Source organism: Scleropages formosus, chromosome 25, assembly GCF_900964775.1.
Source record: "Scleropages formosus chromosome 25, fSclFor1.1, whole genome shotgun sequence".
NCBI lineage: Eukaryota > Metazoa > Chordata > Actinopteri > Osteoglossiformes > Osteoglossidae > Scleropages > Scleropages formosus.
In genome coordinates this window covers 9,468,047-9,495,212 of record NC_041830.1, presented here as the reverse complement: position 1 = coordinate 9,495,212, position 27,166 = coordinate 9,468,047, and the positions used below count along the sequence as shown (strand labels likewise).

Sequence of the window (27,166 nt, the reverse complement as noted above, 5' to 3'; positions counted from 1 at the left end):
TTGCTGTTTAAAAAACATGACAGTGTGAAGTTCATTTAAAAAGTAAAGTCTGTAGTATCTTACAAAAGTTTTTTTTTTTTTTTTTTTTCCCAAATGAAAATACAAAATGTCATTTACTAAATGAAGAATTAAATCATTTACAATATCCAGCTGTCCCATGGCAAACAGAATATAAGACGCCAGGAAGTAAAGCTAAGAAAAAAGTCACACACACACATATATTGTTCATAATATATATATATATATATATACAGACCTTTGATTACCTTTACTGAGTAGCAAAGTTCAAACACTTGTTTTTATTTGTTGTTGTTCCATTCTGTTGTGCTGGGAGCTCACATAATGATTAACAACATCCAAGCAGCTTCTGAAGATCGAAAGTAAAGAGTGAAAGGTTAACAAAAGGTTTCGATACGAGACAAAGAGCTCCACATCTTTGGAGTTACGGGTCCATTTAGGTCTTGGGGGGAGGGGGTTCAAGGGAAGCAGACCTTCACTGAGTCACAAAACTTCATGCTGTTGGTACCAAATTTCACATCCTGATCCGTCTGGGGTAGGACGGTGATGGGTATTAAGGGCTGGAGAACAGCCGACTGTGAAGTGTTCCTAAGGGTATCTCATAAAGTATATCGCTTGAGGAAACTAGGACGTACGATAGGATTCATAAACAAACTGGACCCAAAGAGCCCAAGGAGGTACCGGGATTGGGGCAGTTTGTTGGTCATTTTCGAAAGGGGTCAGTTGCTACATGGTGAGGAAGTGAAGAACTCAGCTTGGCTAAAACTGAGGATCAGACTTTGGGCAGGACACAGTGATGAGGGTGCGCCCATCCAGGGGGGCGAACAGCGGGTAGAGGCTCTCGCGGAACGTATCGGAAAAGGTGAATATGTGAGTCTTAGTGTCCACGTTGTAGAAGGAGATCTGTCCTTCTTCGTAGTCTAGGTAGACGCCCACCTTGTGGGGCACCAAGCCCACAGGCAGCACCGTCTCTGGCTGGGTGCAGGCGTAGAACTGGCGCGTGCTGCGCCATAGAGTCCAATACCCGGCTGCTGGCGTCATCGGGAAGCGACCGTGCCGCTTTGAGGAAGCCGTTGTCACGCCCAGCCGCCAGTAGCCTTTGTTGGCCAGAGTCACTTCCCAGTAGTGGCGGCCACAGGAGAAACCCTCCCAGCCCAGGACACATGGCCAGCTGTCAAAGCGCTGCTTGCTGAAGGGCACCTCCGTCTCCGACAAGGCCTCCTGCACTTTCTTGCGGTCGTCTGACAACAACAGCCAACGGTGGTTGGTCATGGGGTCCAGGGTTACCTCAGCTGCAGAGGAGATGGAGAGAGGGAAACACCTTTAGGAAAAGTGGCAGGTGCTACATCATGGTAAGGAAAAGGATCAACCACTGAGCAAGAAACCATCCAAAATTTCTATGAAAGTAACTTCTACCCCAGCAAGAGCTCTGTGCTCCTCCACTTCTGGCTGCTTGGTGGTCCCACTCACAACAGGTTCAAAACTGAAAGCTTGTCAGTTCACACTTGTGTCCCTCTGGCCCTCGGAGCTGCTGAGTCCCTTCCAGCATTCAAGAAGGGTCTCAGAATAATGTCTTTGAGACCCGTTTCTCTCCTGATCGCCACACATCCACATAAATGATTCCAACACCATCTGCTATGATTATCTATGTATTTGCTGTTTGAATGTAACTCATAAGGCAGCTGCTTGAGTGATGTGAACCAGCAACATGGTTTCAAACAAACTGTGCTTCCATAATCCCGTGCCTGTGTCTGAAGGCTTTCATCTGTTGTTGATGCACTTTTGTTTACTCTTAAGTTGTGCGTCAAGTTGGAGAAAAATGTTTGCGAAATCCATAATTATAAATGTAAATACATGTTATTTTTTGTTTCCCCCATCACCACATTAGAATACCCAAGAGGGGTGGGCAGCCACTGGTACTCGGACCCCCAGAGGTTTATTTACCCCTTTCTCTGCAGTTGGGAGTTTTTTTGTTTTCCTTTCCTCATCTGCCAGCTGACTTACCCTATAGTTAACTGCACCTGTTACTTATGATACCCTGTTACACTGGATCATTCCCAGTAACACTGTTCAGTGCTCCGTGTCATTGGTGAGAAGGGTGCGCTATAAAAATAAATTGAATTGTATTGAATTACATGTATAAAATTAACAGACAGAGGGACTGTAATATTACGGTAATATTAAAAAAAGCTCATGACTGTTGACTTCGCAAGTTTCCGTAAGTCAAATGGGTTGAAAAGCAATTTAATTTAATACATCGCCAACTTAAAAATTTGTCCGCAACTTGTAAGAAGAAACTCTACACCGCCGTTTCGCGATGAGAAAATTACCTGATGCACGACGGATCCAGTTCCACACTGAATGGAAAGAAACGATAGATTTTGTTAAAAAAGGTCTTAGAAAATTACAGTAATATTGAACTCCAGTTACAATTGGTGTTCAGCAAAAAAAAAAAAAAAATTACCTGAATTTGGAATGTATTTTGGAGTTCCTGTTGAAAAATGAATGAACAGAGTGTAACACAAGTGTCTCCTGCTCTAAAACACGTTGTACTATATTTGTGGCATACAGGGGTAATAAGTGAGATTCTTCCCGCACATACCATAAAAGCTAAGGACATTCTTGCTGGCAGGTCAAAATGAAGTTAATGTCATAAATGAGACAGGACCAACCTGCTTTCCAGGTGCGCTGCTTTGCCAGAAGCCAAATCTGGGGAACGGAGGCCTTGGGGGAAGAAGAATGAGATGAGAAAAGGAGACAGACAGAGGGAATGTAGTACTATGTTGAGACCTGAGGTGGCGCAGCGGTGAAAGTGGTGGCTTTCTGAATGGAAGAGTCCAGGTCAGAACCTCAAAACAGTTGTATGATGAGAATCGCTTCGGTATATTTCCAGCCATATGGAATAGTGAACATCACAGGTGATGCACTACGAGGAACACATTTTCTCAATGAATAATAAAAGTGGATATTGTAATATTGCGCTTTGATGATCTGACTTTAGGATGTGCGGTGGTGCAGCGGGTTTGACCGGGTCCTGCTCTCTGGTGGGTCTGGGGTTCGAGTCCCGCTTAGGGTGCCTTGCGACGGACTGGCGTCCCGTCCGAGGTGTGTCCCCTCCAGCCTTACGCCCTGTGTTGCCAGGTTAGGCTCCGGTTTGCCGTGACCCCACTTGGGACAAGTGGTTTCGGTCAATGTGTGTGTGATCTGACTCTCCTTATCTTAGAACAGCTTTATATGACTTTGCATATTACCCCTGCTGCTTGTCCTTATCAGTCTTTAAATATTTAGAGACCTGTTTCTCCTCCATATATGGGTGGATACCTGCTTGGATATGATATTATACAGTTTGTCACTAATGTCCCCGGTAGACACACTGGGCTTAGTCAGGAATGAACGTAAGACTTTTAAACAAGGTTCACCAGGCTGCAGAGCACCACACTTCCCCATGACAGATATGATGGTCCAGATTTGCATATCTTTTCTAACTGCTCACAATTCTTGGGAATCTTACTGATCTACACCCTGAGAACAATATAAATGTCTGAGAAAAAAATGTGCTTTCAAGCATGTTTTTCAGATTCTGCATCTTCTTCCTAAGCATATAACATGAATAAGGCTTGCAACAATACTTTTAATGGAGAAGAACCCCTTTGCCCTTGGTTCACAATTCACCAGACAACCATAAACAGTCATGATCCATGTGGGACGTCTGAGTGACGTGGTTCGCTGACTATCAGCTGCCCCTCTGATCAGGCTGATTTCATATCGGTTAGGGCTCATCTTCAGTTTCAAAGTCCCTTTTCCACAGTGTATTATAAAAAAGGTACCAGTCAGTCACTCAGTCAGAAAAAAGCTTTTCAAAATGGACTGATCATTTTTCAAAAAAAAAGAAAAAAATCCAAGATAGGCTTTTCAGAATTAATTTACTTTTAAAAAACAAATGAATGTCAGATTATCAGCCATACTAATACATTCATTCACTCATTATGGGTAACCAGTTTGGTGCCCCTGCCCATTGCTGAATTGTGGTGATCCAGAGTCTATCCTGGAAGCTTAGGGCATGTTTCAGGGCAATCACACACCCATTACGGGCAACTTAGAGTCACCTGAAACATGTCTTTGGACTGTGGGAGGAAACCAGAGCAATGCGGATCTTCCCAAAAAAAGTACTGAGGTGGAAAAAACAAATGATGGAGATTTCTGAATGCTGGGGTTACCGGTTCATGTAAGTGTTTGTGTGTGAGATCCCTGTAGAATTATCACGTACCTGTAAAGTCATCTTGGATGAAATGGAATACTAGTAAATAATCACCGTGCATCGCTTTGGAGAAAAGTGTCTTCTAAACTATTTGTTAAATGAACATACGACCAAGACAGGCGAGGGAGCCATGGGTCTTACATTTATCCATTTAGCTGACACTTCTCTTCAAAGCGACTTACAATGTTAAGGTACTTACAATACACACACACACACACACATTTTCAGAACCGCTTGTCCCATACGGGGTCACGGGGAACCGGAGCCTACCCGGTGACACAGGGCGTAAGGCCGGAGGGGGAGGGGACACACCCAGGACGGGACGCCATTCCATCGCAAGGCACCCCAAGGGGGACTCGAACCCCAGACCCACTGGAGAGCAGGACTGTGGTCCAAGTACTTACAATAATTTACCCATTTATACAGCTGGGTAATTTTACTGGTACAGTTTAAGGTAAGCATCTTGCTTAAGGGCCCTACTCAACACCTCTGGGTCTTACCTTGCTATCCTCCTTGAGGAGACACCAGGTGATGAACTCCAGGAAGGGAAATAAGTTCACCAGCTTCCTCTTCCTCACCTCCAGGTGACGGAGCATCTTCGCCAGCTCCTCCCTCGGGACACCGTAGCTCTGCAGAGACGCGGATGCAGTTCAGATTGAAGCGTGCACACAGTAATGGCTAAATCCATGCAGATGTAGTATTTGTCATGGAAAACTGCTCCACACAAAAGGCACCGTGACCCCTGACCTCTGACACTGTCTGCAGCTCCTTGGCCCATTCCATGATCCTTTGCTGCACAACTCCTTGAGAGTCCTCCTCCTTCTCCTGATGATCCTGCTCACCGTCCTCGTCATTATAGGGGTTCAGAGAGAACACCTGACGGAATGGTGGAGTATGTTCAGGAGTCAAGCTTGGGAACCATGGCATGGGCGGAGTCAGTGATGTTCTGTGCTATAATTGATCGCTGGTCCTTCTGTTTATATTAACGCTGCCCAGCTGCACCCAGAATGCTTTGCAGATGGAATTCTTCCACTCATGTATTTTAATTTCCCTGCAATATTCTTTCACCCCCCACAAAACACAAATGTTTCTATAAGTGATTATAAATGAACATGTGGGTCTTAAGCCTGGATTTAAAGATATTCTTTTGTTCCCATGCTACTCATCAATCAAGTCATCCCTGTGGGTAACTCACAGGGCACGCCTACTGACCAGCCCCACGCACCATGTCCACACGCTTCAGCTCCTCTGCCCACTCCAGAATAAGCCGTCTGCACTCCTCTAAACTGTGATCAGTCGTGGCGTCCTTGTGCGCGGTCCTGCTGGTGCTCTGCGTTGCCCCACTTCCGTGCTGCAACACAGAAAATGCCCTAATGAATCCAGAACTGTGCTCTGATTGACACGTCCCATTCTCTGTGACCAGCCCATGATCTGAACTTTTATTTTTACATGCTGAGCTCTATAGTTCTTTCTGTTCCAGAGATCAGCAGGAGATGAAGAAAGGCACCGTCTAGCTGTAAACGTTGCGATAAGCCATATCACCAGGCCTGCGAGAGTTACAAGGACGGCGGGCGCCTGCCAGGAAATAATTGCAGTATTAGGCACGCAAATCCCACAAAAACCCTTTGAATCTGAACTTCGTCTGTCAAAGCATTGTTAAAATATGCTTTTTCTACAGCCCATTTGAAGGACAAGTGGAGGCTACAAAGCTTTTTGTTGAGTTATTTTCTTCTGGATTAGGTTTACAACCATAATGAAAACCTGTGTGTTTGTTCTTGCTGATACTTTTAATATCGAACAAATCTGCTTAGTTTTTTATTTTGTGCTTCTGTGTGCTTCTTTTTAGCTTGCCTGAATTATGCGTAAAAGCAGACAATCAGCTGGTAAATTGTTATTCATTTATTACTTATTATTGTTGATCCATTTATCTGACACGTTCTTACAAAACTATTATTTACCCCTCTATATCGCTGGGTATATTATATATATCTATATATATATATATATGTATATAGTGTACCTATATCGTATCACAGCTGTAAAAAAACTACATCTTGGTGCTCAAGGCTGGAACAAAAACTAAAATGTTGTGTTGACCATCAGGATGATGAGGGCAACCGGTGGAATACAGGAAAACATCAAAATGCAAAGTACTCAGTGGAAGGCAGAAGCAGCAGAACTGTATCGCAATACCGTGTTGTATTGTATACCAGGCTTCGATATGGTACCAGGCATACAGAGCGCATTCTGAGCTGCGACACCCCCAGGGGCACAGTAACTCTGCTTCCCCACTTTCAAAGCGTTTTGTTCAGCTTTTGACCGGATTAACATCTACCTTGCACACCTGGTCCACTTGCTCCTTCCATTGGGTAATGAACTTTACACACTCTTGCAGGCTCCGTAGATCCCTCAGTCCCTGTGGATGCCAAAATCAGTGATGGAGACCTTCAAATAGATATTTTGCTATAATTTCGTGCTGTGCGCAACCAAGTGTCATTTTGTAATCTTTTTTTTTGCACTCAGAGAAAATGTACTTGTTTTTAATTAATTTAAATTTAGTTTTATGCACCTACTCGTGTGATGAACGTCGGTGCATCAAGTGGAAAATAAACTAGGTTTACTTAAGAATGACGTGTGCAACTATGTCTCTCTTTCTCCTAATGTGATGCACAAATTGTATTTTCTCTGAGACGTATGTCACTTTGGAGAAAAACGTCTGCTAAATGAATAAATGAAATGAAATGAATTAGACATTTCTTTACGCACATTACACTTGGGATCTTTTCCCATTACCACATCACTTCAGTCCTCTCCTGAAGCCCCAGGTCCAAATACCAAATCACCGCCCTTTTCTGTCATGCCCATCCCATTGTTCCCATGCCTCTCCATTTTCTTTCATGCCCCACCTCTATTTCCCATGCTCACCTGTGACTTGGTAGCAGAGCTGCTCTTCGCGGGGGCAGGCGCAGAACTGTGGGCCTGGATGTCCTGATCCGGAAGGGTCCAGCGCACGGCTCCAATAGAGGCGCTCTGGGAGGCAGCCTCAAAATTCACCTTGGGGGTGTCAAACTCTATAGAAAAACACAGAAATCTTGACACAACTGAATGCTACACTGGTCTGGAATGGGTTGCAGTGCATGTCAAGATGCACTGAAGTCTGTTACAATTATTATCCTGTACAGTAATTTGTTGAAACTTGAGAAGGCATTTCATATAATTTTATTCCTGGCATTACAGGCTTTCGTTGCATAAGAAAGATATGACAAGAATTTGGATTTTAAACAACATGCAATTTGCACCCTAGAATTCACATAAGCTATCAAATCACAATTACCTGAAATGTCAAAAAAGATAGAATAAGATTTTAAAAATAAAATTTTATTCAAAATACTAGTGATAGCAGGGGGCGCGGTGGTGCAGTGGGTTGGCCCAGGTCCTGCTCTCCAGTGGGTCTGGGGTTCGAGTCCCGCTTGGGGTGCCTTGCGACGGACTAGCGTCCCGTCCTGGGTGTGTCCCCTCCCCCTCCGGCCTTACGCCCTGTGTTACCGGGTAGGCTCCGGTTCCCCGCAACCCCGTATGGGACAAGCGGTTCAGAAAATGTATGTGTGTACTAGTGATAGCAATGTAAAATGTGAGTTTCTGCCATAGTATAAAGTCAAAGGAAAACCATACCTATCAGTTTAAAACCTGGTGTGATAAAGCACAGAATTATGATATATAATTATGGAACACAAAACTGTTTGTAAAGTGATGTTGAACAGGTGGGTCTTAAACCTGGATTTAAAGACGTAACATTCATTACGCACGAAAACCCCTTTAATAACTGCCATTATTGTAACTTAGATTTAACTCACTGATGTTCTTCTCTTTCAAAATACTCTTCATTTTTAGCTGCTAAGTTTCCCGTGGTTCTTTAAATATCTGTGAAGAACACACAAAATATACTTATGTCCGTAGCATTACACAGGCAAAATCATGTTAAATGAAATGAGGCCCTAGAAAAACACATTTATATTTTGTTACCATTGTTACATATGTACGTGCAGTACTTATATCTAAAAATCAACTTTTGAAAGGACTTGAAAAATAGTGGCACTTGTCAGTCACTTTTATTCAGCTGGTAGTTTAGCACATTCACCCTATTTTAACTTTTTTGCATTTATGAATAAAAAATTGGATTATTCACTCAGATCGAGTAAGTGATGATGAAACCAGTGTGATTAAGGTAAAATTTGTACACAAAACCATGGACAGTATACTTTAAAGTAGGACTTGAAAATTTTCCCAAGGGACCTCCAGGATTTAACTGAGGTCATATTTGCTCAGCTTTGACTGGTATTTTACTATAATATGTAGCAGGATTCAGATCATGGAATCACAGTCTGAATGGTGAAAACTAAAATATGATTTTTTGTTTTATTGTTGGCGTCTTAAATAAATAATGTTAATTGTTTCAGTAAAAATAAAAACATCAGCAACCGTGGCCTTTGAACAGTATAATAAAAAACTCAGTTTTATTTAGTTCCTAACCATTCCAACTTTTCAGATGAAAGAAAACTATTTTTTTTAATCAAATTCCACATGTAACGGCTTTCTAAAACTTCATATGTGTTTTAGCAGAATGGAAAAGTGAACATGGTTCCTTATTATTTCTATACTGAATATTTCATTGCTTTAAGTGCTCAGATAGAGCGAAACCTAGGATACTCTGCAACCCTCAAGGATCAGGGCTCCACCATACACAAGGTTTTATTAGAAATATTCCAATACAACTGAGGTGACTTATAAAAACCTGAACATATTCAGTTTTTTAGTTAGAAAAGGGTACAGTTTTCCAACATAAAAAAAACCAAACAATATGAATACAAACTTTCTCAAATGTAAAAGCAAATGAGTTCCACTCTCACCCCACGCGGACCAGGGGATGGGGACCAGTGAGCCGTCATGAAGATCAGGAACGAGTGGAAGCTGAGGCCGACCCATTAAACCATTTGAGCTCAAATATCACCGAGACCTTTGGACTCTTCATATGAGGAAGGCACGGCATGTGATACCACAGCACTTCCTGGTAGCTGTCACAGGCTTCAGGCTGGGTGAGGACACATGCTTCTTTAATGATGGACAATAAAGTCCAGGAAAAAAGGTGCTTTCATTCCAAATGATGAAGCACTTTACACTCTATGCTCTCCACAGAAACATAGGAATCTGGAAGAATCAGAATGGACTTGGCTGTTCGAATGATCTCAGATGCCCAGTCCATCAAATAGACTATAACATTTCCAGAATGGTCAAAATATCCTCACAGATAGCTTAAAATTGTATTTCAAACTCATTGTCTCTTCCCATTGGCTTCCTGTAGGTGCCTGTATTAAGATATGGTGGAATGATGTGCCTCTGTCCCTCAGAACTGCTGAATCCCCCCAGCATTAAAAAAAACGGTCTCCAAACCAGTCTCTTTGAGACCCATTTCCCTCCTGATAGCTACATAAATGAGTCCAACATCATGTGCTATGATTATTTACATATTTTGAATGTCACTTCTATAGGAAGCCGCTTGAGTGATGTGAACCAGCAACACGTTGGTATCGGACAAACAAGCCGTGCATCGATAATCAAGCGCCCGTGTTCAAAACTCTTTGTTTGTTATCAAATACACTTTTGCTTATCCTGAGTTGGAGGAAAGTGTCTGCTAAATAAATGAATGCAAATATAAGCGTAGTTAAAAAAATGACCCATAACAATTTTTTTGTAAGAATTTTAGTAAATCTAAGTACTATCTCCACTGGACCACTAGGAAGATTATTCCAGATTTCCAACGCAGATCCACAAGGGAATTTCTTTATTACGTTCATGCTCGGCTTGTTTTCACTTGTGGCCTTGTGTTGTTTTTTAAATAAAAGATTTTTAGCAATCGTCTTGTTACATGGCCCGGGTTTAGGCCAGACCCAGACTGAACAACCCATTTGTACTGTTAAGCTGGTGAGGGCCATCTACTCATACTTACAGCAACAAAGCTGGTGACCACTGTAAATCTAAGTTAATTTAGTGTAGGAGATCGGTGTCTTGTACTAACTAGTTTAATATGTGTTTAGAAAGACTCTTTTAAATTTTGATTCACTCCTCTAATATTAAGATGAACCCCGGGGTTAACTGTACATAAGACCAGCGCTAAGTGTCCTTCGGGAATATGTTCTTAGATCATCTCTGTTTCAGTTGCTTTGCATCAAGACTAAGTACATCTGTTTGCTGCAATGAGCAGTAGCACGATGAAACTTTTCGTTTGCAATGCAAATCTTTAAATAAGGGGTGCCCAGCCTGAGCAGGAGAGTTTGCCGCCCATAAATGAGATAGTGTTGCCCAGTAAAGGTAAATGTTGAAGTCCAAGCCAGATTTGTCAGTCGCTGTGTTTGCTACCGGTAAACAGCACAAACACGTCATCCTGGAGGGAAAGAGCATTGTTCTCCTGAAGGGCAGGGGAAGAGGGTTCTTCACCCTAATCAAAGTCTTTCAAAGGAATCTTGAAACCACACCCTCGGTGCTAACAGTAACAACTCCACTGAAGAGTCAAGAGTAGTTCTGAGAATCAGGACATAAACATACATATATGATACACATATATATTCATAAGTACAAATACAGATGCTTTCATTTATAATTTTTTTCACACAAAAATTATATATGAAAACATCAGTATTTATCTATATATATGTATGTTTATAGTCCTGATATATATCTATCTATATATTATATGTATTTATCTATCTATATATATATATGTAGGCATATACCATACAGTATGTGTGTACACACTCCAAATCCCATTGCTTTAACAAAACAAGATGTTTATATCAGTGCAAATGTAAAGGTGACAAATGTTCTGTTCTCTAGCTAGACAGACCAGTTATCAGCTGAAATTAACATCAAGGCCAAAACTTACTCATAATTATAACGTTGTCATAACAATCAAAATAATTAGTGCCAGGTCACCTTGGTGAATAAGGTGTGTGGGCTCATAACACTACATAGAGTTCATAGAGTTGGAAGTCGCTTTTGAGAAAAGCGTCTGCTAATTAAATAAACGTAAATGTAAATGTAATGTAGTACAGTAATTATTGAGATCAGGATTATGTAAGAATATGAATTTTACAGTTCAATTAATCTAATTTTCATTTCAAACCTGGGAATTCTGTACAATTATATTTAAAACTTCACAAATGTTACGTTTGGTTAACTTCTTTAACATGCTGTCAGCTGCTCTTGGTCATAGGGGGATGTGCACCGTTTAAATAGCCTTTAAAATACTTGGACTACTGCAATTTTATTTCAAAAAGGTTTTGCAACCAATAACTTTTTATTTGGGCAATATTCTTAGGTTCCTATAAAATTACATCCTTGACATTCACATCTGTAACTGAGAAATGTTTTTTACAATTTATACCTGGTTTACATTCACTGTAGGGCTGCTTATGCAGAAAACCATGGACTCATAAGATACTATAATAGCAATTATTATAACTGCAAAGACACTAACCTGGAGGCTATTTGGGCATCAGAGAATACCAGGGCGCGGTTACTCTGGTAAGAAATTCTATGTAAACTCAAAGACGTGGTACGCAGCTTGAACTGCTTCACCGCACACACTCGGCAGAGTTAATCTCTAAATACACAGCAACGCGATGAGCTACACTTACCTATCTGCTAAGTACTGCACTAATGTAATTACCGTAATAATGAACTGCTAATAGTAAAGCAATTACCATGTTATTTACTGTAGGTGCTGATACAGATGTGTCATTAGGGCGGCACACATGCCTTTCTCACCGACTTCCTATGCAGCACATTCCTGCCCTGTAAAAAGTCCATATCTATTAATAATATGTAATGGGGCATTTATAGACAATTCATAATTAAGTAGGATGTGTCTACCTATAACTTGGCGCTGGGATTCCCATGGTGCTTTGCTACGGGCGCTGAGGCCAAGGGGTTAAGGTTATACAACATGAGCGTAGATCTTATAACTCTGTCACCATGCCAATCTTATCTTTGTTGGGAGCAACAGCCACTTGTTCTCCCAGTGCAGTTTGGCTTTATTGCACTGCTTCACATCTGCGCCCCTTTCCACTCGAATTTATTGAAATTCTACGCAGCGTTAAGTAACAAATCGTGGTTTCATCAAATGTCCCGCGCGTGCAAACAACGGAAACTGTAGTTTGGTGAGACACGTCCGCTCAACGGGGTTCAGACCGGCGGCCGTGCTTCGCTAAACAGCACTTGGACCAGGCTTTCCATGATTAAACATCTGCGCAATTTATTAATACTGTGTGCAACATCTGTCTTGTATAAGGTAATAAATACAGCAGTGTTCAGTGTTATAAAAAATTACCTTTGTGATAACACCAATTATTCCTGACTGCTAGGAAGCCCTACAGGTGATATCATGTTAGATAACAGCAGATGACAGTAAAACTTAAATGACCAAGAATATAGGTGTTTGTATATTGAAACAACCTTTGATCGACACATAGGCATGTGAAGTTGGACCTGTTTACATTTTGGTCTGTGGGAGAAGACGATGAATGATACTTCAACTCTCATATGGGTTGAAGTTTGGGAAGATGGATGGATGGATGGATGGATGGATGATAAACTTTTCAACAATGAAGGTGGCCACCACACCATGTTGAAATGCAGAAAGCTTCAATTGTACTGCAGTGTAACCTGTGTAACCTTTTGAAGGCTAAAATTTTTTTTTTTTTACATCTGAACCCCAGTATCTTCAAGTCATTTTATACTTACAATGACTGTATTATGATAGTTGTACGAGTTCTAGTAACATTTAGTACAACATTATAATTTTATTTTTTTCTTCTCATATATTTGGATGGTTTTGTTCATTGTTCACTTGGTCTTTTTTTTTTTGGTAACTTTTTTCCATTTTTTTTGACTGATTTATGCACTCCACGTGTTTTGCCACATATCCTATCATTTATTTGCTCATCTGCACTTATCTGGGAGGAGCTTTACCCTGTTTTCCTTTGGATCTCAGGATCTCAAATACCCTATAAACAAGATAGACAAAAGTGCCTAGTTATTAAACAGACAGGAATGAAGAACAGTGATTCCTTCCTCTAGGTGTGTTTCCCAGTCATCAGGAAACACTGCAGACCTGCACACTCCCTTCAGAAGAACACGTAGACAGTGGTGTAAAATGTGAATGGGCCCATGGCCCTTTTGCCGATTCAAAAAAATACATTGCAAAGGAGAGTAAAGCACATTTAGTGCATTATAGCTCCTGTAACAAGTTATATGTTCCATGACACAGCTGGGAAATACTCCATCACGTATGTAGAAATCACAGATGGGCTAAAACATATAGAACTATGTACCAAAATGACATTTTACATACTTTTTTTTTTTCCTTTATGGGAATTAAATAAAAATCCAAAAAAAAAAAAAATTATATTCCACTATAATTACAAGGGAAAAAAAAAACTGATTATTTGCACTGTAGAAGTTTGGGATAATTTATGAACAGCAAACTGACTACCTGGGCTCATGCATTTGTTCATTAACTTAAATACATAAGTCCAGGATTGCATATACATTTCTATTTTAGATTTATGATTCTACATTCACAGAATTATATATATCTATATATGAGGCTGTATTATTGTTAAGCGTGTGGGGTTGCAATTCAAAGTTTGCTGATCTGAATGCCAGGTAGAGCCCTGCAGTTGCATTCTATAGAAAGGATCTGAAAATTAATAAATAAGGAGCTGGTGAAAGCTAATTTGTAAATGCTTTAGCTGTGAGGTCATGATTTGGCCTCCCTGCCCTTTTCCCAAGGCCATTCACCTTCTGCAGAAACCAGGGCAGTACAAACAGTGCAGTCACGTCCAAACAATTCCTTCTTACAGCACGGCCGTCTACTTGCTGGATTAACGTGAGGAAAACCGCCTTAATCTGTCCCTTCGCAAAAAGGACAGCAACAGAAATGCTCCTTGTTGCTTTAACTGACAACCAAAAAGTATTTCACACATGGAATTAAAAGAGAAAGAACAGTTTGTTTCTTTATTGAGGAGTTCTTAACACGAGGGGTCGCTATAAAACAACTTCCAGCATGACCGTGGTCTCCATGAAGTACTGTTGAGTAAACCCTGTCCAGCGGAGACAGTCTGGACAATCCAGACTCTGCTCTGGGTTACTTCCAGGTCTTGAAGAACTGCTTGAAGATGACGGTCTCTCTGCCTTGAGGAAGAATCTCGACCTACAACAAGAAACACAAAGGCGAGTTACTAGGACACCGAAATACTGATCATTCATTTTAATGACATAAATCTGTTTAATCAAAATTAAATTCATAATAAAGCTTGCATATAAAAGAATCAAGGATGAACCAGGTTCGGTCGATACGGAGGCACTGCCTGACAGGAAAAGATTCAGGTTCGACTGCCCAGACCCCACTTCTGAACGGAACTCCAGTTACAAGGGTTTTGTTTTGTACGGTACAATTTCAGCAGCCTGGCTTATGAATGTCAGTAAATCATGCTGCATATTATCTTTTTTTAATCTCATAAGGAAGACATATCTGAGTACACTGGATCCTCATTTTATGGACACGATTGGGACTGGATGTCTATTCAAAACTCATTTTGTTCATAACTCCAAAAGCAAATTTACCACTAAGAGAAATGTATAAAAGGTTAGAAATACAGATGCCCCAATCTTTATTCATGGGTTAAACCTAGGGTATAGACACAGTGACATCAAAATGTGCTATAAAAGTATTATTATTAAAGCTGCTCATATTAAAATTTAAGCTAATTTATAATGACTTAAAATAGTAATGTGAACCACTGAGTCCATATACTTGAATCTACCAAAAATATTCTATTATGGAATGAATGGCAATATATTTCACTCCATGTAGGACTTGCAGTATAGCTATGTAATTCACATATGCATTTTGTAATAATTTCAAATATTTACAGGTGGTCCCCAGGTTACGAAGATCTGACTTACGTACAACCCAGTTATGAACCACCTCCTACTCACCGGAAGTTTGTCACCCTAAAGTAACAATCAAATGAAAACTTCATATAAAGCCCACTATATTAAAAAAAATTTTAGTTACATGCAATGATTCCTAATAACAAACAGGCACAACTTTGCGACACGCATCAAAACATTGCGCGTCTACAGCGGCTCGTCAGCATGTGAGCCCGAGATGAGACAAACTTCGTTCTTTTCAGTCGGAAAACGTTAACATTGACTCGCGTGTTAGTGTATTTGACTTTAAATTTTTTGTTTTGACCCTCCTAACCATGGCACCAAAGGGTAACTGGGATGCAAGTGATGGTGATGCAAAGAAAAGGAAAATGATCACAACTGAAATTAAAGTGGGAACAATAAAGTGATGGGAAAAAGGTGAAACGCCAATGAACACTGGAAAAGCGAACATTAAGTTTCTTTAATGTTTTTATGCCCACACACACACACACACACACACACACACACACACACATTCTCTCTCTCTCTATTATAAATAGACACACACACACACAGCCTGAAACCACTTGTCCCAAACACGGTCGTGGCAAGCCAGAGCCTAACCCAGCAACAAAGGACACAAAGCTGGAGGGGGAGGGGACACACCCAGGACAGGACACCAGTCCACCACAAGGCACCCCAAGCGGGACTCAAACCCCAGACCCACCAGAGAGCAGGACCCAGTCAAACCCGCTGCGCCACTGCACCCCTTTGCTATTATACATACTGTACCAACATTTATCATCTCTTGATGTCTCTCGCCTATAAATACTGTACATAGTTACTTATTGTTATCATTACAATGTATTATTGTATTGCTGTATTAAAGATGTTTTTTTTTTTTAATGCATAGAAAAGTACATGATATACTAAGAAACACTTGACTAACATTAGACATGAACTGTACCTAACTGTTCCAGTTTATGTACAAATCCAACTAAAAAGACTGCCTGTACATAATCTTTGGGAAGAATGATATGGTTGTTGCATTTTTCCTTTGTATGGTACATGTGGTGTTGTCCTGCAAGTTGTTTTCACCATCACCGACGGTACAGGTTGTGAGAATGTGAGAATGCCAGAGCGAGTCACCTGAGTCTTCATCCTGGGGTAGTTCATCTGCTCGATGAACTTGTCCGCTATCTTCAGGGCCTCCCTCTTCTCATTCTCATTTGCGCCACTTCCTATTATGATGAAAGGCAGCCAGTTGGAAAGTTAAAGTCACCACCCTGTTCTTGTTCGAACGGGCAGGCATGAAGGTGGGCGGTGGGTGGGGCGGGAGGGCGTTTCACAAAGCCAGATTACTCAGGTTACCTGGGTTACTGACAAAAATGTGAGCCAACAAGAAAAATTCTCCAAAAGGTAACATGTTTTTATTAATTCAAAGTTGTAAGAGCATCCCACCCTTTCTCCATCATGTACCTCTCTCTACCCCCCCCAAGAGCTCACCTTTCCAAACAAAGATCTTGCCATTGGCCCCGTTGTCCAGTATAAAGCAGTCGTCACGTACCAGTAGGTCCTTCTCAAAGGGACTTTTCTCAGACACCTTGGTCAATTTCATGGAGCCCGTGGCATCAGAGACCTGTGGGACCGAACTCATCAGCGCGACACAGTGACGCCGCAGTTAAGCACCTTTAACACTTACGATCCTCTCGTCATACCAGCACTTGCTCTTCATTGTGCTGCACTGGCATTCTTTCAAAGGAGCTGAGCTACACACCTGCATCATCATGGTTGCCATGGTACCCTCATCATGCATCATTTAAAATGTGTGGTACAGACCAGCATCACCCTTTTTAATTTGTCACATTTGTGAACAGCGGTGGGTTACAGCAGTGTAGAACCAGTACCGGCACACTGAGAAATAGCAAATATGCAACCAGATACATAAAACAAGACCAAAATGACTACAATGTTTCACCGGTGTGATCGTGTACCACTATTTAATAAATTCCACAAGTATGTCCTGACATCTCAGCATTTGTCACGCAGATCAACTGTTAATTTTTCTAGCAGATGAAAGTCGAACACTTTGGTCGTCCACATATTTACAATGAGAAACATAAATATGACTGACATCACCTTATAGAGGGAGGCGGTGTTAGAGACATCAGCTTGGGTGTCTTCCTCCGGCGTGCTCTCTTTCAGCGCTGGCATCGGGCCCAGGATCTGGTGGGACAAGGTGGGACAGTGACTGGACTGAAACCAGATAAGTTACGTAACTGCTTAACTCCAACGAATCCCCCCCTTTAAAGAATACTCTCAAACAATCGAGGGCAAAGGCAAATAAAATTAAAGTAGGAGTGTCGATTCGGCAAGTTCCTTGAGGGCACATAGTAGTAACCGTAATAATCTAATATGTGATAACCTAATGCAAAACACTTAAATTTCAGAATGCAGCACAACAATAATCTGATTTTAGCCCATTTCTGAAATTATGGACAGGAGTCAAGCCTTAGAGCTTGACATTTTATCAACTGTTTACATTTTCCCTACTTATACAGCTTTCAGTTGTATTTCAATTAATTCATTCAATAAAAAATTTAGACCTTTTGTCAAGGGTACCATTAACAGGTCACTTGCAGGACTCAAACAGGTAACCTTCGGATTACACGTCTTTTTATACAACGTTCTGAACCCAACACATTCGCTCTTCATGTTACGAGCAGTAGTCATATCTTTGAAGATATTAACATTTTCTCATTCATTTCTGCTTTCATTTTCACCACTTGTCCCTTTTTTTAAAAAAAAAAAAAAAAAAAGTTCTGAGCAGCACACACATGATCTGCGTCTATCAGCTGAGCCCACAGAAGCCAATAGCGTACAGATGGTAATAATGCACACCCAGATGGAGCAGGAATGTGGAACTGCCTTAATCCCACTCATTTCTCAAGTGTTTACATCTTGCGTCTGTGATCAATAGCAAGAATCACTCAAGAACCGTAAGAAACTTTCCATCTCAAATGCGCTTGTAAGGCGAGGAGCGGACAACCTTGACACAACATGAAAACTTGATCAGGAAAAGACGTTTCCTTGCACTTTTATCAGAATTCTAGTATGGGGCGGTAGCAATTCAGTGAGAATTTCTGCATAACAATTCCGTGGGAATTCAACCTAAATGTAATTTCACCTTAATCATCTCTGGCGGCTCCTCCCCTTCGTTCACGTGGACGATGCTGGCCTTGCCGTTTCTCTCGGTGTCTCGGATCAGCGTTGCGATCTCTCGCACCTTCTGTTTCTCAAACACGTTGGCTTGGGAGCCGACCCACGAGACGATGCTCTGGGCCAGGGAGTGTAAAAACATATATGTACTGTCATATGGAAGAGTTATGCGCCAACGCACATGTAAAGCAATCAGCTTTCCCCCCCCCCTACAAAAAGAACATTAAACTGTGCGCGCACACACACACACACTCACACTCACACTCACACTCTGAAACCGCTTGTGCCATACAGGGTCACGGCGAGCCGGAGCATAACCTGGTAACACAGGGCGCAAGGCTGAAGGGGGAGGGGACACACCCAGGACGGGACGCCAGTCCATCGCAAGACACCCCAAGCGGGACTTGAACCCCAGACCCACCGGGGAGCAGGACCCGGCCCAACCTGCTGCACCACCGCGTCCCTTCCTACATTAAACCATGACACTAAAAATCTCTTGATCCCTTTCATGAACCTGTTCATCGCTGTGTCAATGACATGGCGGTTGGGACACAAACAGGCCTGTCAAGAACTAGGTTTTCTTCTCACATGAATATTTAGACTCATATTTTAAGGTGCACAGTTGAGCACACACTGATTGCAAGGATCAGAACGCACAGCACACTTAGAGTTTCCACAACTGTGATGTTAAAACACACCCTTCGATTCATTGTTCTCCACCCCCTTCTTAAAACTGACCTTGCCCTGGTCGAGGATGAAGCAGTCCCCCTTGTTGAAGCTCTCCCAGCTCATCTTGACCTCCTTTGCACGGATGTTCTTCTTCCCCTTGACCTGGTACAGACGCTGAACGGGGTCCTCGCTGGACTGGGTCTTCCGGAACGCCGTTTCCACACCACCCACCTGGGAAGAGAGAGACGGAGAAGGTGAGAGAAGCTGAGGCTTGTGCGGAAAAAGCTGAAGTGAAAAAATCCAGAAAGTGCTTCGCGTCACAGAATTTACATGCAGCGAAGTGAAATGACCGCGCGTCAATCAGGTACGGCTTGCAGGCCTCCTCATCGAGCACTAATGCCCCAGGTATACTTGACAGCTCTCACGTGACGGAAAGAAAGGAGCAGGATCAGAAGACCGCAGCACACCGTCACACCTTGTAGCTGACGCCCTTGGGGAAGAGATTCATGAACTCAGGGGACTCATAGCCCTGGGTCTGCCGGTGCTGCACGGGATACCCGCCGAGGAAGCTGTCCAGCTGAGTGGCCAGCAGAGCACAGGCCCCCTGTTCATCGTGGGTCGACTGCTCTCCTGTAGCAACAAGGAGGTTCAGGGGTGGTTTGGAGGGTGGAAAGCAGGATAAGAACTTCAGTTTCCTCTCCTCTCCCTGCAGGCTATTTGGCAGCTATGAAGCTATGCCTGAGATTGAAACCTTTCAGGGTCTGGACTCCTGGAAAGGTCCTGCTCCTGTTCTCTTGAGAAAGGATGCTTCAGTAAACCATCCACTGTAAAAGTGTAGTCACCCTCCAAGTCACACCATGAGTCATGAGAATTAAACCTTACCAGGAATTCCACCGAATACCCCTGCTTTGGCTGACAAGGTATTTCTTTGCATTTACAAGGACTGAGTTTGGAGTATGAGCCACCATATGGTCGCCTTCTTATGTATAGTATGGCGGCGTTAAGTTCTCCACAGTCCTTGTTTGCCAGTTTCACCTGTCATAACCTTGGTAATCATGGCCCTTGATTGGACTCTCCAAACCATGTCATTTGTGTTGCTGTCTTTCATTTATTTCCAGTTTTTCTTGCAATTGCATTTAGCAGGTGCTTTTCTCCAAAGCGACTTACAGTGTAAAGCTACCTACAATTATTTACCCATTTTTACAGCTGGGTGATGTTACTGGGACAATTCAGGGTATGTACCTTGCTCAAGGGTACTACAACTGGAAATGGGATTTTTGAGTCCAAAGGCAGCAGCTCTAACCACTACACTACCAGCTGACCCTACCTAACTCTTAATGTATAAACATTGAGTATGTATGCTTTATTTGTAACATTTAAATGTATAACAGCATTGCAAATGTTGATTGATTGATGACAGAAACTCATTTTGTGTCATGATAACTGAGAAAATGTTAACTATTGAAGTAACCCTGCCAATTTTAATGGGATTCGGCTGTATTTCAGTATAAAAAGGTATCAATTTTGCAGCACAGGATACACGTGAAAAGTTTTACCGTTGAAACTAACGGTAATTACATTTTGGATTAATGAGAATTCACCTTACAAAGGGGCTTTCAAAAAATTATGTTCATAAGGTAGGGAAGACTGTAAAATTATGTTTTACTTACTAAAAGTAGTCTCTTTTAGTATGCTTTAAGTGAAAAATCTATTACAATTGTAGGTTATGGAACAGTGGATATTATAATCATCAGTCCCCTCTGAACTAGACTGCCCAGCAACTTTCTTTCTGCCCAACTCAGCAGTCTCATCCATTGTTTGGGATGGAAGCCCATCTTGCTACCTCACCGATCCACATGTGCAGGTCTGCTCCTTCATCTCCACGGTTGCTCAGCACCAGGTACGAGTCCCCGTTGAAGAAAGCGCCCAGCTCAGATTTGGGCAATGGCACCGCCTTCATCTTCTCCACCCGCCAGACCCATAGCCCCGGGTTCCGGATCTCTGGCCCAAACTGCCCTGGTGTCGCCTTTATAGGGAGCATCCTGCATATAAGGGGAAAAGGAAAGGAGAGTCAGAATCAGAATTTCAGAATCAGCTTCATTGGCCAAGTATACCTGAGCATACAAGGAATTTGTTTCCGGTTTAGAGCAAACCTACATCGCACATTCACACATACAGGCTACATACGCACATACTGAACTAGACAGACTAATACAAACATGATTACCGATAACGCAGCAGACAAGAACATAGTATAACGCACAGAACATAAAACCACGCAAGCATAATACAACTAAATGACCAAGTATAGAAGAAAAAAAAAAAAAAAAAAAAAAAAAAACAGTATGCATTGACCTGTATCTTGAAGTGACATTAGTGCAGTGATTGTCAGTTATTTAGAGAACATATTGCACATGGGTATGATATTGCACAAAAGATAAGGAAACATATTGCACATGTTGTTGCACAAAAGATGTAAAGAACATACTGCACATGGGTGTAATGCTGAACAAGTAGGGTACAGTAGTAGGAAAAAGTCCAGTGAAGATTGAGGTTATGGGAGGGTGTTTAGAATCTTTATGGCTGCCGGAAAAAAGCTGTTTTGGTGTCTGGTAGTTCTTGTTTTGAACAGTCTGTATCGCCTGCCCAAGGGATGTAGGGTAAACAGACAGTGAGCGGGGTGTGAGGGGTCCCCTATGATTTTCTCAGCCCGTTTCCTGACATGGGACATGTACAGGTCCTGGAGGGAGGGCAGGTTAGTCCCGGTGATGCGCTCTGCTGACTTAACCAGTCTGCGAAGGCAGCGCTTGTTCAGTTGGGCGGCAGAGCCGAACTAGACAGTGATTGATGAACATAGTATGGATTCAATGGTGGCCCTGTAAAATTGACACAGCAGTTCCTTCGGCAGGTTGTGCTTCCTTAGTTGGCGGAGAAAGTACATCCTCTGCTGGGCTTTCTTTGTTATGGTAGTGATGTTCTTCTCCCACTTCAAGTCTTTGCAAATGGTAGTGCCAAGGAACTCGAAGGAATCAGTGCTGGACACAGTACAACCTTGGGTAGTGAGTGGTGGCAGAGGAGAAGGTACTTTCTTAAATTCAACTGTCATCTCCACTGTCTTACTGGTATTAAGTTCCAGGTTGTTGCGTCTGCACCACAAAGAAAGCCGGTCCACCACCCGTCTGTATGCAGACTCATCGCAGTCCTTGAGTCCTATGACTGTAGTGTCATCAGCGAATTTCAGGATCTTAACTGATGAGTCTGCGGCGGTGAGGTCATTTCTGTATATTGAAAAGAGCAGAGGGGAGAGCACACACCCCTGGGGGGCACCGGTGCTTAGTGTGCGAGTGCTAGATGTAAATATCCAGCTTCACCTGCTGCTCTGTTGGTGAGGAAGCTTGTGATCCAGTTGCAGATGGATGTTGGCACAGAGAGCTGACTGAGTTTGTAGCGAAGGATGTCTGGAACGATTGCATCAAAGGCCGAACTGAAGTCCACAAAGAGGATTCGTGCGTATGTCTTTGTTGAGTCAAGGTGCTCCAGGATGTAGTGCAGTCCCATGTTCACAGCATCTTCCACAGCCCTATTTGATCTGTAGGCAAACTGGAAGGGATTGAGCAGTGAGCCTGTGATGACCTTCAGATATGCTAGCACCAGCCTCTCAAAGCACTTCATTGCTACAGAGGTAAGAGCCACTGGTCTGAATCGTTCTGTCCCGAGATGCAGGGTTTTTTTGGGAATAGGTATTATGGTGGAGCATTTGAAGCACGATGGGACCACATGCTTAGTTCCAACAATCTCTTGAAGATCCGTGTAAAGATGAGGGCTAGCCGGCTCGCACAGGTTTTCAGGCAGGAGGGAGACACCCAATCAGGGCCGGGGGCCTTCCTTGTCTTTAATCTTTTGAACAGATGCCTTACATCATCTTCACTGATCGTCAAAGTTGGATGGGAGGAATGGTGGCTGGGTGGAGCCTGGAGGAGAGGTGCTGATGGCTGGGTTAATGGGCCCCTCAAATCTGCAGTAGAATATGTTCAGGTCTTCAGCCAGTTGTTGGGTGTTGTCTGTGAGGGGATCGTGCTTCGAAGTTGGTGAGGACTTGTAGGCCTCTCCACGCTGACGCCGGATTGTTAACTGAGAATGTTTGTTTCAGCTTCTCAGAATAGTATCATCTAGCAGTTTTGATCTCTTTAGTTAGCATGTTTCTGGCTTTGCTATATAGTGACCTGTCTCCACTTCTATAAGCTGCCCCTTTGTCCTTCCGTAGCTGTCTCAGTTTAGCAGTAAACCGCAGTTTGTCCTCGTTGAATTTCCTGCGAGTGGTGGTCGAGATGCATGTGTCTTCACAAAAACTTATGTAAGAAGTAACAACATCAGTGATTTCATCTAGGTTGTCAGGTCCTGGAGTCCTTATTTTTCTTCTTTATGCATGTATTTCTTGAAATTATTCTGTGATAGTCATTTTGATTTTTTACAGATTCTGAAATACTAAAGTAAAAAAAGATGCCAACGACAGCCATGGAAACTATTGTAGGAGAGGAGTTCCCAAATGGAGGATGTGTTGCAATTTTTCCAGTCTGCTATTTCAAAGTTTTTTTTTTTTAAATCAAAAATAGCACACACAGACACACACACCATGGAGCCTAGCCCGGCAGTATGGGGCACAAGGCTGGAGGGGAGGGAACCCAGGGAACCCACCCAGGGTGGGATGCCAGTCCATCACAGGGCGGGATGCCAGTCCATCACAGGGCACCCCAAAGCAGGACTCAAACCCCAGACCCACCAGAGCGCAGGCCCTGGCCAAACCCACTGCGCCACTGAACAAAACAGACATTTGTTAATCCACCTCTTTACCCATCATGTTACTGTTACTCAACAGAATGAATCACCAGTCACGCTTAGACTTGCGAAAGACGAACAATTCATTCTGAGCAATGTAACTATTTCCCTAATCTACAGAGGGGAAAAAGAAAACGCATAACTGATCTTTGCGGAACAAAAGCATTGTTCTGCCGGGTGAATGCTTTTTCAGGTCATGCGGCTGGTGTCTGAAACTAGTCACCAAAATGACGACAACGTGGTCGGGGGCCTTTGTTGATCAGCCATGGAAACCACACAGAGACTGGGATGCATTTACATGGTCGGTTACACAAGAACTGTCAATGCGTGTAGCAAAAACACAGTGCATCTGTTCACAACCTGAAGAATATGAAGCTGGGGCAATAAGAGTGCCAAGGGCAAGACAGCAAAGTGCTGCTTTTGCGCAAGAAGACTCCACCGCTGCCCGAGCACATTCATTGAAAGTCAGCTTTCCGCTTTCAAAAGGCAATTCAGAGCTATCCAAACATGACTTGCAGTATTAACAGTAATATTAGAAGTTACGCGGCGCAGCGCGATGGACGGCCCAGCTGTTTGAGGCTGTGAACGTGACCGACGATGCGTTAGCATGAGCGCTAGCGCTAGCAGGCCTCTCGGGTGTGGAGAAAGCAGACTGAACGGAGGAGCTCCGTTCACGTTTGGTCCAGGGAAGCCGCGGCAGATCTTCGCCACCGAGCACAGTCCATTTGTTCAAAACCAATACGGGCACAGCTTTTACTGTGCAAGTCTGCAAGATCTGCGTTCATTTATGTGGAAAGAGGCAGCAACTTGCGAAGGTTTCGTTACACGTTGCTTTCTTATTCATTTAAGGACTTTGCAGAAAGTCGGACTGTAAAAGTGGAATTTCTCTTTAGTCCGGTTGGCGCACGTAGAATCCAACCTGGAATCAGCCCGACTCGCAGCCGAACCAGTTTGAATCGGCACAGCCGTCGAAACACGACAAATACTGTAACAGTTTACACCCAGAGCGAGGAACAACAGATTCACAGGACATATCGGGACCAGTTTGGTTTCCAGACTGTCATCCTATTGCAACTGGTTTCCAAGGGATCATAACAGAAGTAGAAAAAAAAAAAAACACAGCGATACCATCACTGGAATTTGTGTTTGTGGAACTACATTATCCTCAATATTTCATTCATACAGCCACGTTACACTTTTCTTATTTAAACACAGACTACTAGGTAAATATTTTGAGGTCGAATGCCTTGGTATTGCACTGTGCCTTGTGGTACTTGGGTCAACTCCCTCTTTTGATCACATGGCCGTTTCAGTCGTGGCTCCACCTGCTAGCTAGTGCACCAAGTCAGGTCCTGAACCATGAACAGAAGTCAGATCGAACACACTGCAGGTCATGAAGTTCTTCCTTCTCCTAGTATCATATTTGTGCCTACTAGTATAAGCCCCAAATGCAGCAGGTGGTGTAGCTGAGCAAGTTCTCACCTTGGAGTAAAGAACATGGGTTCCAGTCCCAGCTCCTGCTGTGGTACCTTTGATCAAGGTACTTACCCTGAAACACACACACTGAAACAGCTTGTCCCAGTCCACCGCAGGGCACCCCAAGCAGGACTCAAACACCAGACCCACCACACAGCAGGACCCAGCCAAACCTGCTGCACCCCTGCACCACCGCACCCACCATGCTGCTGCATAGCATTCTGCAAAATGTTCTCACCGATTTGTCCACTTAGATATCTATTTTAACCCTACCTACTGCTTCCTTGAGGCTGCTACAGTGGGTGTCCTCCAGAGGTTTCAACCCTCAACTGTCTGGTTGTGAAGCCAATTCCTTAAACACTTTTTCCAGCTGCAGCAGTTTCACAATTTAAACCATGCAGTCAGGCAGGATCTGAGAGGGCTTCGGGCCATACCATCTGCGTCTGTTAAGTTTGAGGTCTGGGTGGAGCTTGCTTGAGCTAAAAGGCAAGAATTACCCTGTCTTTCCAGTCTCAAATGCCATAGGAATGATTACTTCATCCACCACAAAAGACACGAAGATTAAAAGAAAGAAAGAGCAATAGACAGACGAGACGGCCCTACATCCATTTTCTTAACCACTGCGCCAACTGTTGCCAGGTGAACACACTGCTGTGCAATGGAAGTGTCGTGAAAAGTCTACTAGAGCAGAAACAAACATGAGGACACACATGAATGCTGGCATCTTCTACGCACCGTAATCAAAACACATACAAAAATAGGAGTTGAACTTCGCCAAAACTATTATAAAGTGTACCTTCGCAGTCTGAAATCATTAAGAAAAATTTATAAAAACATTGCAATACATTGAGCATTAATTTATGATCATGAGGTGCAAAGTAGCATTAATCACAAAAACAGATCTAAGTTTGGTTAAAAGTAGGTGTTAAGAGAAGCCAAAAGGCAGCAGGAAAGAAAAAGCCACAGTTTAAAACCTGACCACCTGGCTAACATCATCTTGTGGGCATGAGAACTATACATATAATTATGAAAAGCAGAAAAAAATGACAGAAAACACAACTAACTATACAGAAGAACTCAGAAAACTATTTAGCAGAGTAAAGAAATGACATGTTCCTACCTTGAAGTGTCTGGAGTGTGTTGTGTGGGTAGAGACCAGAGCAGGCCAGACCTGTGAGTTGGTGAAGCAGCTGTGAGTATTTGAACTTATTTCATCTTTTTTTACACTTCCTCTTTTGGGTTTTGCAGCTTTAGCCCTGCCCTTAGACTCAGCTGTGGTGCAGAGTGGTGGGGAGAGGGGGAGAGAGGGAGAGTCTAATTCAAATGAAGAGGCAGGAAACCACTTCCGTTCACAAACATAACATTTTCCCCCTTAAAGTGCCCTAGAATTCAAGCTTTGTTGAAAAGTATTAAAGAATAGAAAGTATTTTAGTTGCTCAGTTATTTATTTTTGTTTCTTATTTGTATGTATATATATGGTGTATATTTACTATATATAAAAAATATATGCAGATTGTATTTATTCCAAAACTAATGCTCCTTATCACTTATCAAAAACATCATAATCAAGGGAAGGAAGGAAGACAGAGCACAGATGTGGTTTTTGGTTTCTTGAAACAACATGCGGACCTCCTGCTCTCTTACACGTATAGCACAAACAAAAAAAAAAAAAAATAAAGAGGGACTAGAACACATGAAATA

General features: G+C 42.6%; 2 protein-coding genes across 3 annotated transcripts; both read right to left on the bottom strand.

The window, feature by feature from the left end:
• Positions 1-777: 777 nt before the first annotated feature.
• On the bottom strand, positions 778-8,161 carry LOC108921493 (E3 ubiquitin-protein ligase TRIM39). The gene is made up of 10 exons (XM_029248974.1): positions 8,131-8,161; positions 7,202-7,347; positions 6,612-6,692; positions 5,502-5,627; positions 5,024-5,152; positions 4,777-4,905; positions 2,691-2,742; positions 2,483-2,509; positions 2,349-2,375; positions 778-1,310 (listed from the first exon to the last, which is right to left on the bottom strand). The coding sequence occupies exons 1-10, from the start codon at positions 8,159-8,161 to the stop codon at positions 778-780; spliced, it is 1,281 nt and encodes a 426-aa protein (XP_029104807.1).
• A 6,162-nt stretch (positions 8,162-14,323) lies between these two features.
• Positions 14,324-26,746, bottom strand: LOC108921335 (macrophage-capping protein-like). Of its 2 annotated transcripts, none has more exons than XM_018730777.2 (9): positions 26,586-26,746; positions 21,002-21,195; positions 19,629-19,783; positions 19,223-19,384; positions 18,453-18,602; positions 17,405-17,491; positions 16,772-16,904; positions 16,415-16,506; positions 14,324-14,543 (listed from the first exon to the last, which is right to left on the bottom strand). In XM_018730777.2, the coding sequence occupies exons 2-9, from the start codon at positions 21,192-21,194 to the stop codon at positions 14,478-14,480; spliced, it is 1,038 nt and encodes a 345-aa protein (XP_018586293.1). In that variant the 5' UTR covers position 21,195; positions 26,586-26,746; the 3' UTR covers positions 14,324-14,477. The 2 variants fall into 2 exon arrangements, with proteins under 2 accessions (XP_018586293.1, XP_018586294.1); XM_018730778.2 differs by lacking the exon at positions 26,586-26,746 and adding an exon at positions 25,739-25,868.
• Between the last annotated feature and the right edge of the window lie 420 nt (positions 26,747-27,166).